Here is a 17,940-nt window from a genome sequence, read left to right as displayed (position 1 = left end):
TTATAATTGATATTATTTGATCCCTCTATACTGCACTGTCTCTCCCTACACCTCTCAATACACATAATTATATCCCACTCATTTCAGTTTACTTCTATGCGTTTGTTTTATGCCTATCTCCTCCCCTCCATTCTTTCTCACTGTCAGTATATCTCTCTCTCTACCGTGTTTCACTCTCCTACCTGTCAATCTTAATCTCTCTCACAACACATCCCTAACATGCAAGTGTTTTACAAAATTAAGTACAAATAGAAACATTTGCTTTCATGGACTTAATCATCATATCGTAGAACACACTATACAACAAAGACTAATTCTAAATTAAACCTACTAGATAAGTGACAAACTATTACAGCTCTTACAGTTCTCTCTAAATCGTAGCCGCCCATCAACTGCGATGAAAATAAATCAAATGGTCGCCCGCCACGACACCGTCCATTCTGAATGTGGCCAGTTCTACAAAACAATATCATCATTCGATAGATTGTGAGAATTGACACGGGGAGGAAACCATCATAATTACGAAACAATAAAAAAAACATAAATACAACTTTAGTTCAAGTCCCGGTAATTTGCTTGAGCCCAAAGACTATAATAAAAAGATGAATCACATAGCGAGTAGCTCGCATTATCTGGATTCAGATTATATATATGTATATATATATGAGCACTAGCATGGCAAATTAATTTTAAGAAACTAGACTAGATTACTTCGAAACCTGGATGACTTCAAATGTTTAATTAAAATCTCAATGCACCAGCAACAGTCGAATCTAAATGATACATTGAAATAAGATACACGAGATAAAATTCTATATAGTTAAAGAGACTTCTTTAAACCGTGGATAGAATAATTAAACTATAAAGAACTCAGTTGCAATGATAGGTAGAAATCAGAACGTTTTCTTAGTATTAAATCCAGAAAGGTATTATTCAGGGAAATGTCTATGAATTTATTTTACAAAAGGAAATATCTTTGAAACCAGAAACAGGAATCATTTTTTTCTTTAACCAAAGCGATTCATCAAAATGGTAAGAAAAATAGTAAAATAAAATATGGCTGGCATCTCCAGTACCATTCATCTTTAAAAAAAACTAAAACTGATAGGACGCACTGAATTTAAAATAATAATAAAACAATAAAAAAAATTGAAAGATATAATAAAACTATAAAAGGAGATATCTTTGAAACCTGAAGCCGGAATCAATTTTTTGTTTAACCACGGCGGTGTCATCAAAATGGTAAGAAAACTAAAAATTAAAATAAAACTATAAAAACGTTTGAAAGATATAAAAAAACTATAAATTAAAGATAACTATTCTAACATCTTAAGTACAAATAGATGCATTAAATCAAAAACAAAATCTTAAGAAAACAAATGATTTGTAAAATGAAACAAAAGTAGAAATGAGATGATACCTAACCTGGCGGCGTCAACGAGGTAAATACGGTCACCTTGCTGACGGCAGGTCAACCAATCTGGGCCGTCGCCGTCTCTTGCCCTCAGGAGTCGAACATTTAACCCTACTGCCTTTCGTCCCATTCTGAAGAGGTGACTTTAAACAGTCTTCTGCCTTAAATGTCTTCTTGCTTGGTGGTGACTTTAACCTTCTCTTCATCTGTGCGATTTTTGCCTGCCCACGTCTCTCTCGGTTCAATAGTCTAACGCGGAATGTATTAGCTGACGTGAAGCACGTCAACTCCACCGAGCTCCCTCTCTCCAGGTCAACCGCCCCATCATTGACCTAAAGTCAAAAGAGAGAGACAAACGACCATCTTGCCAATCATATAAATTTTAAATTGCGTAAAACTACTTCCATCATGGCGATAAGCGGCATTGTGCGAGAGGCCAAAGGATTAGGTTAGGGTAAATCATGATCATTAAAGAGAGAAATTATCACTTGTATTTGATCGGATTTGTACATTAAATTGATATAGACACTATAATTGCTAAAACATCTAGCTTGAAAAATACTTCAGCAAGCAGTGTCAAGAGATAGAGGCGATAGGAATTAGGACTTGATTATAACACAAACGACGCTTAGACGTTACCACATGCATTAAATGTATTCTTGTATCTTGCAATTTTATCAACGGAAAGAAAGAGCCTAATGAATTATTGAAAACAGGATTTATCCAATTGAATGATGATGATGCAGGATAGATGATAACAATCGACTTGATAAGTTCATTTTATTGTGCAGTCTAGTTGGAAAGCAGAGCAAGACAAAGAAGATCACTCACGAAAAATATAGGAATTGTTATTGCAATTTGTATTTTAAATTGATAGATACCATCAATTTTTTTTTATCATGGTAAAAAAAATGTGGCAAGGATCATCGAAGATTACAAAAAAAGGCAGGATTTATCAGCCCTCTTCTCATCCAATATAAGCTAAAAGTCAATGCTTGATGCCCATCATAGCAAGAAAAGAGGATTACCAGTTGAAGAAGAGCTGAAAATGTTCTTGCAATGTCATTCTTGGGTTGAGCAGCAACGATATCAGCGAAGCCCATGACCATATTATCATCAGCTTCTTCGGAGAGCTTGTTCAGGATTTTTTCTCCATACAGATGTATATCAAATGGAGTATGTGAATCCTGCATGAGTCAAACATTCAGACAGTCAGGAAGAGAAAAATAAGAAAATTGTGGCTTTGTTGTGTGTTCCAGACTGACTTCAGCTATCAACGTGTGCTCGATCTTCTGCTTCCATGTTGAAACACGTGCAGCCATTTCGGTCTGTTTCTCTGCCTCTACGATGCTAGCAAGAAGGGAATCCTGAACATGACAGGATAGAGATTAATTTTATCATGGCAGGATAGAGATATGGTTTGGCGTCCATGATATGATGATGAAAGGATACTGATGAGTCATCATCATCCTTGTAATCTGTCCACGGTTAGGATGATGATGATATATTGTCATGGCCACTCGCTTGGGGTGATGACGACTCGTCAATGATGACAAGAACAAAGACAATGTCAATGGATGACAAATATAGGTTATATCTTAATTTCTTTCTCTAAATCTTATCCTATCTCGGTCAACTCTCTCTCCATATCTGGCTTCAGGATGACAATGATGATGATGAGCCATCACTGATATCATCCTTAATCCACCATTCATCTGCGGATAGGATGACGATGACGACTTATCATTGGCAGTTGTCCATGGCTATGGATGAGTAAGATGACAAGCATTAGGGATGATGCACATTACTAAGTCTTTTTCTTTCTTTAAATGTGTCCGTCTCTCACTCTCGAATCTCCCTCCGCATCCAGCATGACTATTACAATGATGATAATGAGTCATCAACACTCTAGTAATTTGTTCTCATATGGGATGATGCGTGTGACAAATATCTTTATTGTTGATGATTATGATGATGACTAATTTGTTATCATCCTAGGACCTTAATTACAGAGATGGAGATGGAAGACACAAATGGGAGGTTCACTTACCACAAAGCATCAAATTGGGCGATTATCACTATTCACATTGAAGGGTTAAACATAGAGTATAGAATCTGATCGCACAAAAGCATAGGGTTTGGCGTCCAGAAAGATAATGATGAATAGCCATCGCCATAATGCCAAATCATCCAATATTGAATTAGTCGTCATCATTACCATACATTCGAATCATCTCCTGGTAAATTCATCATCAACTTGTCATTCATTTCTTGTATCCAAAAGGAATGACAGTGATGATCACCACCTTGTCAGAAGATCATTCAGATGTATAAAGATGATGATGAAAAATTCTCCATCATCATATTATCATTCATTTCTTGTATCCAAAAGGAATGACAGTGATGATCACCACCTTGTCAGAAGATCATTCAGATGTATAAAGATGATGATGAAAAATTCTCCATCATCATATTATCATTCATTTCTTGTATCCAAAAGGAATGACAGTGATGATCACCACCTTGTCAGAAGATCATTCAGATGTACCAAAAAAAAGATGACATTGACATTATCATTGACCGCAAAACCTACAATTGCAACAAATATCAGAAAACGAATCCTCCATACCAAATGAGAACGGCAGAGATCTTCAAGACTTTTTTCTCCTTCCACATCATTCTTTGTAAAGATGTCACTAGCATTAAATTTTGAACCATCATCTGGTTGCTGCGGGCAAATAATTGCATCGGGTCATTGTTAATGCTCTTTGGAGAAAAGGTCTAAAAACAATGTGAACCACACGAACCTTTTCAAGATGTAAATCAACATCCATATTAATAAAATTCTGGCTGAGGTCAAGATCATCAGCGCCAATAGAGTCCATATGATCACTTTCAGCCTCAGCTTCATTGGTTTCATCGTCAAGATCATGCATGACATTGTAATCGTTATCATTTCTGGACAGAAGTGACTGTCTCAGCTGAAATACACATCCCGTACATCACCATAACTCAATCAGTTCGTACATGCAATAATCAAATATTAACACAGTCTTTGATCTCGTGATCCATGGTAGGTTTGGTCTAGTATCAGGCACATGAAATTTATTGGCCATCTCAATCTAGTCATGTCGATCGTGACCCAATGCCTTTGGCAATCATAATCTGAGATCAGATCACACGGTGGGTGGGTCGCACCAAGACATAATTTTCTTGCAAAATGAACGAAAAATTTTAGATGTCTCTTTCCGTTTCCACAGCCCATTTACAAGTTGCAGCTCTCCATTTTACAAACAAAGCCTTCCAATATGATTCCCTGATGGATTGATCACATTGAGAAGACAAAATCAGATCGAGAATCCTTTATCAGATTACAAGACGAGATCAGATTAGCATTTAAGCACAATCAAGATCCTGCTGATCTGATCAATCCAATCATCTACTTTTGTGGTTGGATGGCTCAGAGTGCCGACAATCAAAGCTGACCTGATCCAATCATAATCAGACTGCAGAACACTTCTTTGAAAAAATACAAGGAAAACGTTCTAAGTGGTTTAGACAAACCTTTTCAAGCAATGGCGGTGACCGTGGTGAATGCGGAGTTTCTTGGGTTTCGACATGCTTTTTAAATAACTCGGCTAACTCAGGATCAATTGTCCCCTCTACTTTGGCCTCAGGGAATTCCAAACCAGTAGGCTCTCGCTTGTTGAAATGCAACATTTTTCGTTTAAAGATACTACCTGAAGACGAAACAAATGTAAACCTAAAAAAAAAGGTAGATCGCAGTAAAGTCCATGAAGATATGAGGTGACTCAGCTTACATCTTTTAAAAGGCTTGATCCTTAAATTTCCCGCTTCATGAGGATTCAGAGGTTCCCATGGATCCTGCTCTTCATCAGAATCATCGTTACTATCAGGATACCCTGGCTCTAAATTTTCAGGAGAATGAGGCCCAGCATCCTGTCCAGATGACATGTTTTCCATGGGGCAGGGAGTAGCTTGCTTCTTGCTGGCTGATTTTTGCACTTTACCACCGGATGTTTCAAAAAATTCGGAATGCAGTGAGCTCTGAGAGTTCATTTTCACTGCACTAGATCTACGAGTGACACTGTGTTCTTTCACTCTACTCTTATCCCTGATAAGACTGTCAACGGTTTCAGCATCATAAGGGTCCACAAGGAGAAAATCCTCGTAGAAGTTGCACGTTGACAACTGCAAAAGTGCTACGACTTCATTCAGGATAAGAAAAGGAAACTTTAATATTTCGTCAGGAAATATATGCAGGAAATTCTGACGCTGTTTTAGAGTTTAGGGGTTAGGTTAAGGGTATTGGTAATGGAGACCATCTGTATCTTGTTTTAATGGAGAGAAAATTTCCATAAGAATAACGATTTCTTCTTTATTTTTACACGGGCAATGAAATGAAGAAAAGATTCTGATAATTACCAAGTAAGATTCCATTTTACTAGCTTCGGAGATGGTATCTAGGCAATCTCCCTCCAGCACAACCAGATTAGGAGGAGGCTTTACAACGTGGTTTAGACAATCGCCTGTGCTGTCGTCGTCATCCAGGTAGTTCTTTGGGTCAACTGGAAAAGCTCATAAAAGTGAGGAACCAGCACACACGGATAAGAGACATGACCTGTGAAATTTACCAGGAACATCATCTAAACCCAGAAAAGTTCCATCATCCTCGTCAGTAACTCTGTGGTCATCCCCGCCATCAAGCTGAGGCGAAGTCTTTTCATTGCGATCGTGCCTATGCCATTAAAGCTAAGATCACGATGATGTAGATTCATGAACTGGAATCAGCATACTAATTTTATAACACAATTGAAACTTCGAATTTTTGAGGTCACCCTCGACAATGACGAGAATACGATGACAAGAAATCAATGTCATTGTCATCCATCATCACGAGGATGACGACTTTGGCTAAAAACTCAGCATTATCACCATCTCTCGTCCACAGATAGAATGATGACGATAATTTTGAGGCGTCATATAGGGTCATGACTATCCTTCTGTAAAACTCACTCAGATGACAGGAGGCATTAACAAAATCGTCATCGTGATTTGTCATCAGCCAGGATGACAAGAACAATGACAAAATTGCCATCGTCAATCGGGCTGCCGATGATCCCGATGATGATCTCAGTGACTGGTTTTGGATGAAAAAAGTCATTAGTGTTATTGCCCTCGACCACTAGACCCAACATTCGTCTTATGTTTCATCATTCATAACTACTTCATCAATACCATTATTTCCTGTGAATTTCTTCAAACAAAAAAATGTTTCCCGTGAAGGAAAAGAAATCTAGATAACAGACAACTCAAAGCCTCGGACCCTCCAATCTGTTATGATAAGTAGACATAAAAATGATTGCGATGCTAAGATTGATCATTCTGATAATAAGAAATTCAAAATACAGAGGGAAAAGAAGATTTCATAGGGTTTCATAAATAAAGAATAATAACCAATGCGGGGATCATATAAAAGAAATGTTACTGGGTAAGAAATTATACTTCTCACTAGAAAGGAACTCCATTGCATGCAAAACAAGATGATAAAGGTACTCCACTTTCCGACTGTAGACCTGAATCGAACCTTGGAGAAGCATCGCAGCTGGAACGACATAATTTACCACTAACTTCTTTAAAATTCGAAATTTGATGAAAGAAATTAAATGAGAATATCGAGAACTTACCCTCGGCGAAATTGATGGAGAGATTCCCCATCTCCTCCCCATCGGCGTCGATCTCCCCAGAACATATCTTTAGAAGGTATTCCTCCAAATTCTTAGCTAAATCCACAGTCCAGTTTACTTCTAGGTCACGATTTGGCTGCAAGATTTGGAATTTCTCACCGTTTCTTGACTCCACGGAGTCAACCTCCTCCGCTCTCCCCTTCTTATCCTTCATTTTCAATCGGGAAATCAACAAGTCAAGTAATACTCTTGACCACAGGCCAACATTCTGATTTTTTCCACAATATCAAACAGAGCTTTTCCAAAGATGTCCCAAATCTAAACTTAACTCCGCGAGATTCCAACGGAAACGGTAACAAACAAGACTATACAGACAATTGATGATCAAACCGAAGAGCATTCTTGACCACAGACCAACATTCTGCCCTTTTCCAGAATCCGAAGCTGAAATACTCAAAAGATGAGCCCAAATCTAAACCAAACTCCGGGAGATTCCAATCGAAATAGCAACAAACAATACCAGACAGGAAATTAATCAACCATATAACATCAGAAGTGGCATATTTCCGGCCAAGAATCGAGGCGCGTTCTTCTTCCGATTTTGTATGCAGATCTGGCGAGAGAGGGAACTGTTCTAAGTTTCGATTTTCCCGCCCAGCAACTCCACCATTAAATATAGTTTGAACGAAGTAAATATTGATAAAGAAAAAACCGATTAATCCTGGCCGTCCGATCTTCCGGTCTCGCGGTCGAGAACAGATGCACTTTACTTGATCTGAGCCGTTCATCGGTGACATGTATTAAATTTATTATTTAGAGCATGCCGATCTTCAACTGTATCTGATTTGATCTGAGCCGTCATCACATCGTGTCCCAGAAGGATATTGTTCTTGATTGATAATTAATCATAGTTTAGTAGTTTGAGCATTATTGATATATAACAGGTGTGTACAGGAGACTGATAATTGAAATGACATATTAATTGTAGTCAGCTGTTGCAGATTTTTCATGTCAATATATTGTTCTTAATGTGAGTACAAATCATTTGAATATAATGGAAATTAAAGGATCAAATTTCGCGAACTCCAACAAATATTGAACTTAATAAAAAAATAGTAAGTTTCATCCAAGTAGGGATGGGAATTCCATGTTCGGTGTTGAATGAACACGGTTTGTCGAGGAACAAACAGGGAAAAATCCTTATTTCTTTTCGTGTTCGGTTCTTTCAGGTTAGTTCGCGAACCGTTCACCAACTAGACATGTTTTGGAAGACCTTTGTCTTTTCTGGAAAAAATGGCAAATGATGGTTCAGGTATTTTTCCTCAGTTCTTTTTTATTTGGAATAATCATTCATTGTTACATACTTTATAGTTGTTTTAAATAAAAGTGTCACTCTAAAAATTGATGGTTTAACTGACTATTATAATTAATTAATGAGGTTGAATTCTGACTTCAGCTATATTCTTCATTGAAATAATCACTAGGTGTGAAATATTATTTAGATACAACATCGAGGGATATAAGAAATGATCATCTATGAAAGATTTTCTTTAGAATTAATGGTTTACAACAGAAGTAGAAGAATTATTATTGAAATAATCACTAGATGGTTTTTAGTTTTCTTTCCTGGAAATAATCGACAAGCACTAAAATATTAAATATAGTATTCACATAGTATTTAGGCATATAATTAATTGTAAAGTATGAAAGCATTATTCTATATTTAAAGATTTAAACTTTGTTCCATAAGAAACATGCAAACATTTTTTAAGGATGGTTTAATCCCAAATGTAAAAAGGTTGTTATGTAAACATGACATAGTCAACGGAGTTTCACAAACATGAAAAAAAGGTAGGATGTGGTTACAAAGTGGATTACTAGATGAGCCATCCATTGCCGGCCTCCGAGTTAATTGGGCAACTTGTGGAAAGGCGAAGCAGCTTATTCTATTTCTCTTCCACGCCTTGCGAGGATGTGGGGTGCTACCATGAAGTCTGGTGGAGCGAGGGAAAGGAGCTTTGTAAGCATGCGCTTGGTACTTACCCCAATTAGTGCAATTCACTCGTGGGAGAATAGTCATCCATCACCTATGGTGGCATCGTTCATGGCTTTAGCCCTCTCATCATGGTCGCTGTCAACTTTGGACTCTAACTTGATGACGACAACAGAAGAGTCACTGGGTTGCTTCATTAGTCTCCATTGGGGAAGTCGTACACTCTAGCCTCTAGGTTGAGCTCCCGCTTCCCCCCTCTATCTCGATGACCCCATCAACATTGGGCGAGCCCTAAATACCAACTGCAACATAATCCATGCTACCTCCTTTTGCATAATTCACAGAACATGTATGAAAGAAATGATGTTCCATGTAATTAAAAAAATGTTGCAAAGGAATTTTATATTTTAAAAAGAAGACACCCAAATGTCATGTATATCAAATGTTATCAAGAGCGTATAGAGGGTATCGATGTATTCCATGTCTTAAACATATTTGACTAGTAACCCTTGTGGTACCTGGTAACACAACGAAAGGGAAGTAATCAATATGTGCATTATTATACAATGAAGACATAAAATAGATGCATAATAAAAAGGATATGCGTGGAGATTTCAGTCGACCATCCTTCTTGTGGAGTTTCTTCATCAAAGACCCCTTCCACCAATTCAACCTCTTCAATCTCAAGCAATCACTCAGCTATATTGCTTTTTGGACGTTGTCTCAACCAATATTTCAATGTTATCAATATCGATATGTTCTAAGTTGAAAGCCTTGAACATTTGTACATATAAATTCCATGGCCAGCGGAGAATAATCATTCGATTAGTGCACTAGATGCACAAACAGGAAGAAGACCTCGCACCAAAATAGAAAGCTTAGGGAATATCTTGCATCCTTTGCCTTGCCACCATAATGGAGCATCAGTTGAGACATGGGTCATTTGTAGGTAACTTCGTAACTCATCTTCCACCGATGGAGTGACACGATATTGTACAAATCTTGACCTGCTGGATGGTGCATTGCTCTCATCCCTCCCAACATCCTCATCATCAACCATGCATTGATGTTGACTCCCTCCATCGCCTCATATGTCATGGACATCCCTCAAGTTTGGGACTTCCTCCTCACTATCGTCATCCAGAAGTCTTTGAACATATGCGACCAAGCTTTCACGATCCTCGGGTGCGATAGAGTCTAATTTGTTTGTGGTTCTACAACTAACGCAAGTGAAAATGAGGTATTTCCCCAAACGCGTACCTCGTAATTAGAAAGTTTTGCTCTCATGGATCTACGTGCAATTTGGATGGCAGCTAGTTGTTCCATTGTAAGGACAACACTATTTGAGAAAAGGCATCCTTGGTCTGTGGCAGCAATATATTCAAGAAGGTGTTCATCAAAGACTTGGAGAAATGGTAAAACTATTATGGCCATCACACATTTAGAGCTTCAAATAATGCCATTAAATTTTTAGCAAAATGCGCCACCGATTGCCACTCGTGTTCAAGAATATAAAAAAAAATTACGCCATGCTCTCGAGCTCAAAAGAAAACATTTTGTACAATACATTTATCTTCTAATATGCTACCTGAAACATTTCATATGTCGAGTTCCATCTAGACTTCACATCCAAAACCAATTTTCTGCTATTAGACATCTTTAATTGTGCATACCATTGGACATAGCTCCTTTGTCTATCATCTGGCGCACTTTCGTAACCAAGCCTCCCAACAAGGTAGATCGCCCAACCCATTGTGCTGGTGCTTCTTCTGACTCTCCATCCACTAGCTTTGTTACCTCGTTAGGGGTAAGTGGTAGTAAATTCCCGATGCCTTCAGCCCATCCTCCATGATAAGATTGATGACATGCCGATTACCAGGCATGTGGTTGATGATGGGTAAATCCCTGAGGGGCTATGTAACTATGTGATGAAATGCGACCTAGGTGGAGTGCACGTGCAGGTCCGACTTGGGGGAATTCGCCGAGTTCTGAGCTCCAGAGCGGAGGATCGATGACGATGACGGTGACCTTCTGACCCTCGTCAGAGCGACGATGACGACTACGACATCGAACATAATAATTTCTGTTGGCGCTTGCATGTAACGAACTGCCTTGACCCAAGTCATAGTTTCCACGATATACTTTTCTCTCACCTTATTCTAACCCGAGCATGGTAGAGTGAAGCCAAAAATATATTGTAGAAAGCAATGCAACCAACAAGCAATGAGACTACGTACCTTGTCGACGGCGTCGCTCGTCGTCGGGGTCTTCATCGGTGCGAGTGCGGTGCGGCCAAATGCGGAGAGCTGTGCCAAAGGGGGGCACGGCTTGGCTCAACTAGGGGCAGTGTTGCGGCGTAGGAACGGTAGATAGAGCTCAGAGACGAGGACGAGGAAGCGAGGGACATGGCAATGATTCAACTCGGACTTCGACTAGCTCAGCATGCGCGGCCAATGGGTGGGGCGGGTGCGAGCAAAGTTTGGTAGCATACACGAGCAATAGGTGACTCTAGGCACTAGGACACAATGCGGCACATGCGCGTCAGCAATTGCCTCGTACACAACCGGCGAGACCACCCGTGGTCTAGATATGCGGGCGCTGTGTAGAGAGGTGGACTGGTGGCTGTGTCTGGACAAGGCCCGAAGGTGATTGAACGTGCTACACCGGATCGTGGGGCCGATCGAATCTTGAGTCACCATTAGTGACTATCTACCATTTGACAGTTGGATGTTTGTATCGTGATTTGGCGAGTCGGCTGTAGAAATCGACGAGTTGATCCGTAGGAATCAACACCACGCAAGGCTCTCACGGTGTGATGATCCAAACAGAGGATCCGGAGAGCGTGCGTTGCAGGTTTCCACGAGTTGACCAAGTGCTTGGAAAGTCACAATGTCATGCGGATTTGTTGCGACGGCTGGTTCATGAAAATCCTCACGGTGATGACTAGCACACTGGGGATCACTACACCACGAGGATTGTTTGCGATGCGGAGCGTCTCAAAAAGCCCTGCTTGGCTGGCAAGGGGGGGGTGGTCGGTTGTTGGCTGGCACAACAGATCCATCGCTCATGTCACGCGACGCGAATTGTCACACCCATGACTACGGGCAGCGGTCTTCGTGCAAGACAGCAGTAGGACTGCGGGGCAGTGGTAGAGCAACTTTCATGTGGCAATGATCTTCACTCGACCACGGGAACGGTAATGGGGGAAAAGGATGGTGGTCCCTTCTTCTTCCCTGATATTTTCCCTGATCGGCTCTCTTTCCCTTTCTTCTCCTCTTCTTCCTCCTCTTCTCCTCTTCTCTTCTTGTGGTGAGACCTTGTGATGTAACTTCCACACAAGGAAATAACTACAACCAGATCTGAATCTGGCGATGCCCATCATGGCCTTATATAGGGCCATGATGGGACCCTTTACACATGGTTTAACAAAGGGCCCAACAAGGGGACCCCTTTTTACAACAAAACAACAATGAAATAAAATAATGTAAATTAATGACACGAAGATAAACAATGGCGCAAAAGATGATGATACGGACATGACATGATGAGAAAAAACACGGTTGAATGAGGAATCAAATGAGCATGAACCGATGAAGATCAAGCGCAACAATTATAGGCGTGCTTTACTCGCGCTACTTAAACCCGGGCGTCTTCATTGACTCTTTGGCATGCCAGTTGGGCTGGACGCGGACCGGGGGGGATGATGATGACGCCCATGGTAGCTTCGAAGGCGTCTTCTAAGGGTCAGGTTGGTGCACTCCATCAATCCTCCCGGGGTTGGAAGAACTCAGCTCCGACGAGTCGGGGGTAGTGAATGGTAGTGGCTGAAGAATCGGTCGCACGCGTCTCAACTCGTCATTCGTCTCAACTCGTACATCCCTGCCAACACACCAAAAACCTTCACGATACCTCATCCCCTGCATAGTTAATTACCTCATGTAGTATACAATCGATTGACTCGTGCCAATCGGGTGCAAGTATCGGGGAAGTGGTCGCAAAAAACTCACTCACACTGAAGGGTTCTAGAAGGGCTGGGTTGGAGAAGGAAGAAGGGGCTCCGTATGGAGCCAGGTCCGCCATGTTAAACACGGAGCTGATCCCCCACGAAGGAGGGATTTCGACGACGTAGGCATTATTGCCCACTCTTTGGAGGATCGAGAATGGACTGGCCATACGAGTGTGTAGCTTCATAGATTTCCCAAGAGAATATCTCTCTAGTTTTAAGTCTCACCATCACACGGTCTCCCACGTCAAACACTCGGGGTCGGTGATGCAAGTCGGCACCCCACTTGTACAATGTATTTTGACTTGTGATTATATTATGAATATGCTTATGCAACAAAGAAACATGTTGGGCGAATGCAAAACTGTACTTGGATACTCTAACATGAGGATCTATGAGTGCTAAGTCAAGGGGTCGACGAGGAGCCTGGCCATAAGCGATCTCAAAATGACTCAACCCGGTGGTTCGATTCACCGAGGAGTTATAAGCAAACTCGGCGAGGGAAATTATCAAATACCAAGTCGTAAGGTGCTCACCTACTAGGGACTGGAGTAGGTTACCTAAGCTCTGGTTGACTACCTCCGTCTGAGCGTCGGTCTAAGGGTCGAGAACTTAAGTTTTGTCCCGAGAAGACTCCACAAGGTCTTCCAAAAGTAACTCCTAAAGCGGACATCTCAGTCGGAGATGATCAAAGCGGGCAAGCTGTGTAGGCACACAATCTATCAGAAAAATAATTGTGTGACCTACGTAGCGTCGGATGTCTTCGCGCAATGCACGAAGTGCACCATCCTCGAAAACCTATCAACGATGACCATGATGGAGTTGTGTCGTCGTGCGGTCTAGGGTAACCCTAGGCCAAAGTCCATGATGACATTGTCCCATGGACGCTTGGGCACCGATAGCGGGGTGTATAACCCTGCGCTCTTCTTGACCTGTTTGGCCAAGGCACATACGTGGCACTAGGCGACGATGTTGCCAATGTCGCGCTTCAAGCTGAGCTACTGGAATTGATATTCTACGACGGCTATGGTCTTGTCATTGCCAAAGTGGCAACTAAGACTTCAGCGTGACATTGCTACGTTAGGAACTCACGAAGTTATGTGCATGGCACGCACAACCTGTTTTGGAAGAACATGTAAATATCGGTGATGACATAATCCCTAAACTCACGAGACGGTCCTCTTTGGAACTCTGTAATGGTAGGTTTGAAATCAGGCCAGCAAGAGTACCCCTCTCAAATCTGCTCAAACTCGAGAATCTTCGCCTTCATGACGTCAAGCACGTGCGCTCGTCGGTTGAGTGTGTCAGCGACGACGTTGTCATTTCCCTTTTGGGCTTGATGACGAAGGTAAAACCCTACAAGTACTCGATCCATCTAATGTGGCGATCGCTCAATTTCTACTGAGAGTGAAGGTACTTGAGCACCTCATGATTGGAGAAGAGTACAAACTCCTTCAAGAGGAGATAATGCTGCTAGTGTTTCAATGCCTAGATGACAGCGTAGAACTCCTTGTCGTAGGTCGAGTAACGGAGTGTCGCATCGTTCAGCTTCTCACTGAAGATCTCCACGGGTGCCTTCTTGGCTAAGCACACCCCTGATTCCGACACAGAAAGCGACACAAGTGACCTCGAAGACCTTTCTGAAGTCAGGTAGGTGGAGATGAGCGCTTGTGTCATCATGAGTTTTACTCACTGGAAAGCTTTATCTACTGCCTACGTCCACGTGAACGGCTCAACCTTTAGGCAGTCGGTGATGGGAGTCATGACAGAACTAAAGTTCTGTATGAAGCACTGGTAGAATGTGGCGAGTCCGACAAAACTATGTATGTCATGGACATTAGCTGGCGATGGCCATGACGTAATGGCTCAGACCTTCTTTGAGTCGGCGGCAACACCCTTGGAAGAGACTATGAAACCTAGGAACGCAATTTTCCGGGGTAAGGAAGCTGCATTTCTTCGGGTGGGCATACAACTGCTCCCGCTTGAGGATAAAGGTGCTCGAGATGTTCGTCTCGCGTGCGGCTATATATGAGAATGTCGTCGAAGTAGACGACAAAAAACCTTTCCTATGAATGCACAAAGTACTTCATTTATGAGCCGCTGGAAAGTACTCGGAGCATTGGAGTGGCCGAATGCATGACTCTCCACTCGTATAACCCCTCTTTAATTTTAAAGGCGGTCTTTCAGTCGTCCTTGGGACAAATAGGGACCTGATGATATCCACTACGGAGATCTATATTCGAGAAGATAGTGGATCCGACCATCATGTCGAAGAGATCCTGTATGCGGGGAATGGGAAAACTGTACTTGACAATTATTTTGTTGATTGCTCGACTGTCGCATCACATACGCCACATGCCATCCTTCTTTGGGGCCAAGAGTGTGGGGACTGTACATGGGCTAAGGCTCTCTTGGATGAGACCTTTTGCCAGTAACTCCTGGACCTGTCATGCCAATTCCTCATACTTTTGCGGCCCTATTTGGTAATGGGGCAGATTCGGCAGTGACGCTCCGGGCACAAGATCAATCGCGTGCTGGATGTGACTCATCGGCAATAGTTCGTGGGGCAATTCCTTGGGGAACACATTAGTGAACTCCGATATGAGACTCTTAACTTTGGGTGGTCGGGGAGCTACAAGTGTATCTCTTGGGGCGTCGAGAGTGACGACGAGGCACACTGGCATGTCGTCGATCTCGCGACCCAAGTCTCGAGCGAACAAGATGCCACATACAACCACTAACCCTATCGTGTTGGTCGGGACTGTTTTGTTCGCCAACTTCATGGTGTATGGGTACCATGTAACCCTCTGTCCCTTGTACATGAACAAACACGTGTTGGTCCTTCCGATTAGGGTGACATCGTGGGCATATAGCCTGGGGCGGTATAGGATGATGCATCCTACATCATATAGGACGCTCTCTTCGTAGGAGCTCACCTTCAACGGGGCGCGGCATTGATAATTCACCGGCGGGCGTGCGCACTGGCGGCACTCGCGGTGCTCGCACCGTCGATCTTCAAGCCTGGGGTCCGGATCTTCGGGAGCCTAGTAGCATTCTTAAGTACTGCTTACCATGACTTAGTGTTTGTTGGTGTCCATCGACGCGGCTGTCATACTTCTCATCGATTTTAGTGTCACATTATCTCTAGCACTATATCATCATCATTCATCTCCGCTACATAACATGAATGCCCTCGTCCTCCCTGGGGTGTAACACGAGCTGTTCGATCCCAGCATCGGTTGGTTACACCACTCTAGACTGTTGATGCCAACTTACACATCATTGGCGCCTTCTTCTAAAACAAGAGTGTTTTGACAATAAGTAGGCAGAAAGCACCGATGCCCATGATGATGAAAGGAATGGAAATTGGGTAAATATGGCTCTCTAACTACCTTACCTATCCATGGAAAATCCTAGGAATATAGGATAGAAATTGTCGAGCCATTGACACTATGTGAACCATGTTTATGTTGATAACATATTGGGTGAGGCACATGTTATCTCGCGCATATAGTGTGGCAATATCATAGCTAACACTAATAAATATCATTTAAGCCACAAGAGCACGAGGAAGAAGATAATATCTATTATACAATTGTTCTGATTATTCCAGAAAACGAGGAGTCACACAACATTGTCAAGAGGTTTACAGGCATCCGGTGCCTTAGCCTCATTTAATGAGATGCATTTAACCATGTCACAATTACCATCCCCCATGTTGATGTGATCATCACATTCCACGATACTCCAAATTCCTTAAAGGACAATGTATTCCCAAGAGGAAGCGGAAGAGATTCCATATGAGTAAGGTGATAGTCTCAATTGTCATTTATGTGGTGCCTTTGAAGAGATGAGATCGTAGAGCCCGAAAGATCACTAGCCAGGTTAGGTGGGGAGAATATCTTTAGGTGCTCTACTAGACCTGAAATGCAGTGTAAATATTACTTATTAAGGAGTTGATGACATCTCTAGTGGATAGTTGCACCCTTCATTCAAAGAGCGGAGCTTAGGAAAGGGATTAGCGAGACAACCTCATTTGATCATATATGATGTCATAGTAAAGGTAAAAACAGCCAGTTTTTGATATTTATACAGATGTGCATATCTGAATACACAATATCTCAGAAATGCTTCTACCATCATAGATAAGTATATTTAGGAAAATGGTTAAAGATTGGTATCAGATTTGGTTCAACATATTTGGCCTGCAATATTTCCACATATACATACCATTCAATATTCATTAATATTAGATATTTAATATAATGTACAAGTGATGCTTATAATTGAAGCCCATGGTTAAATGAAATTAGTTTGTGAAATAGAATGAGATCATAATATGGTGGCTACTAGTCTTTCAATATGTGCTCTAAACATGGCTACTCAAAGAATAATCGAAAATGACACGAAAAAAATGAATAATCCCACTCATATGATTAGTAAATTGGGTCCCATGGGCATTAGTGTGCAAACATTAGGGACACAGTGGCTGTTTTTTGGAGAAAGCGTCCACTGATTTCCTCCATATGAATATCTAAATGGTATTATAATTAGCATCAATCAGGTTGATTCATATCATGGTTGTGTGAATTTCCGTACACATGAAACACCAAAGTCACCATGTGGATGGAGGGTTGTATTTTGACTTTTGCGAATGAGCCTCAAATTAGGGGATTCCAAAACGTCATAGATCTAATGCAGTAGTAATGAATCAAAAGTTGGGCATAAAAAAATGTTCAAGGTTCATAGTTGATGCAACCATATCTATAAAATTCCCTATCGAGCGTAGGGAGAGGAAGGGTTGAATATATATAGAGCAGGT

The 17,940-nt window shown here is 41.5% G+C and overlaps 1 protein-coding gene across 2 annotated transcripts; it reads right to left on the bottom strand.

Annotated features, from left to right (window-relative positions):
* Positions 1 to 301: 301 nt before the first annotated feature.
* On the bottom strand, positions 302 to 7,784 carry HEB2 (condensin-2 complex subunit H2-like protein). 2 transcript variants are annotated; one of them, XM_078577427.1, is made up of 12 exons: positions 7,123 to 7,784; positions 6,941 to 7,040; positions 6,070 to 6,173; positions 5,861 to 6,003; positions 5,236 to 5,626; positions 4,979 to 5,154; positions 4,222 to 4,395; positions 4,044 to 4,142; positions 2,680 to 2,781; positions 2,443 to 2,601; positions 1,421 to 1,746; positions 302 to 456 (listed from the first exon to the last, which is right to left on the bottom strand). In XM_078577427.1, the coding sequence occupies exons 1-11, from the start codon at positions 7,334 to 7,336 to the stop codon at positions 1,453 to 1,455; spliced, it is 1,956 nt and encodes a 651-aa protein (XP_078433553.1). In that variant the 5' UTR covers positions 7,337 to 7,784; the 3' UTR covers positions 302 to 456; positions 1,421 to 1,452. The 2 variants fall into 2 exon arrangements, with proteins under 2 accessions (XP_078433553.1, XP_078433554.1); XM_078577428.1 differs by having other exon boundaries at positions 1,426 to 1,746; positions 7,123 to 7,783.
* Between the last annotated feature and the right edge of the window lie 10,156 nt (positions 7,785 to 17,940).

This window comes from Wolffia australiana, chromosome 6, assembly GCF_029677425.1.
Source record: "Wolffia australiana isolate 7733 chromosome 6, ASM2967742v1".
Lineage (NCBI taxonomy): Eukaryota > Viridiplantae > Streptophyta > Magnoliopsida > Alismatales > Araceae > Wolffia > Wolffia australiana.
This window is presented reverse-complemented; position numbering and strand designations above follow the sequence as displayed.

Coding starts and splice junctions, on each gene's coding strand:
- HEB2 (XM_078577427.1), bottom strand. CDS start 7,336: ATGAAGGATAAGAAGGGGAGAGCGGAGGAGGTTGACTCCGTGGAGTCA. Junction 7,041..7,122: donor CTCCATCAATTTCGCCGAGG/GTAAGTTCTCGA, acceptor ATGTCGTTCCAG/CTGCGATGCTTCTCCAAGGT. Junction 2,782..4,043: donor ATCTCTGCCGTTCTCATTTG/GTATGGAGGATT, acceptor TGTCATGTTCAG/GATTCCCTTCTTGCTAGCAT.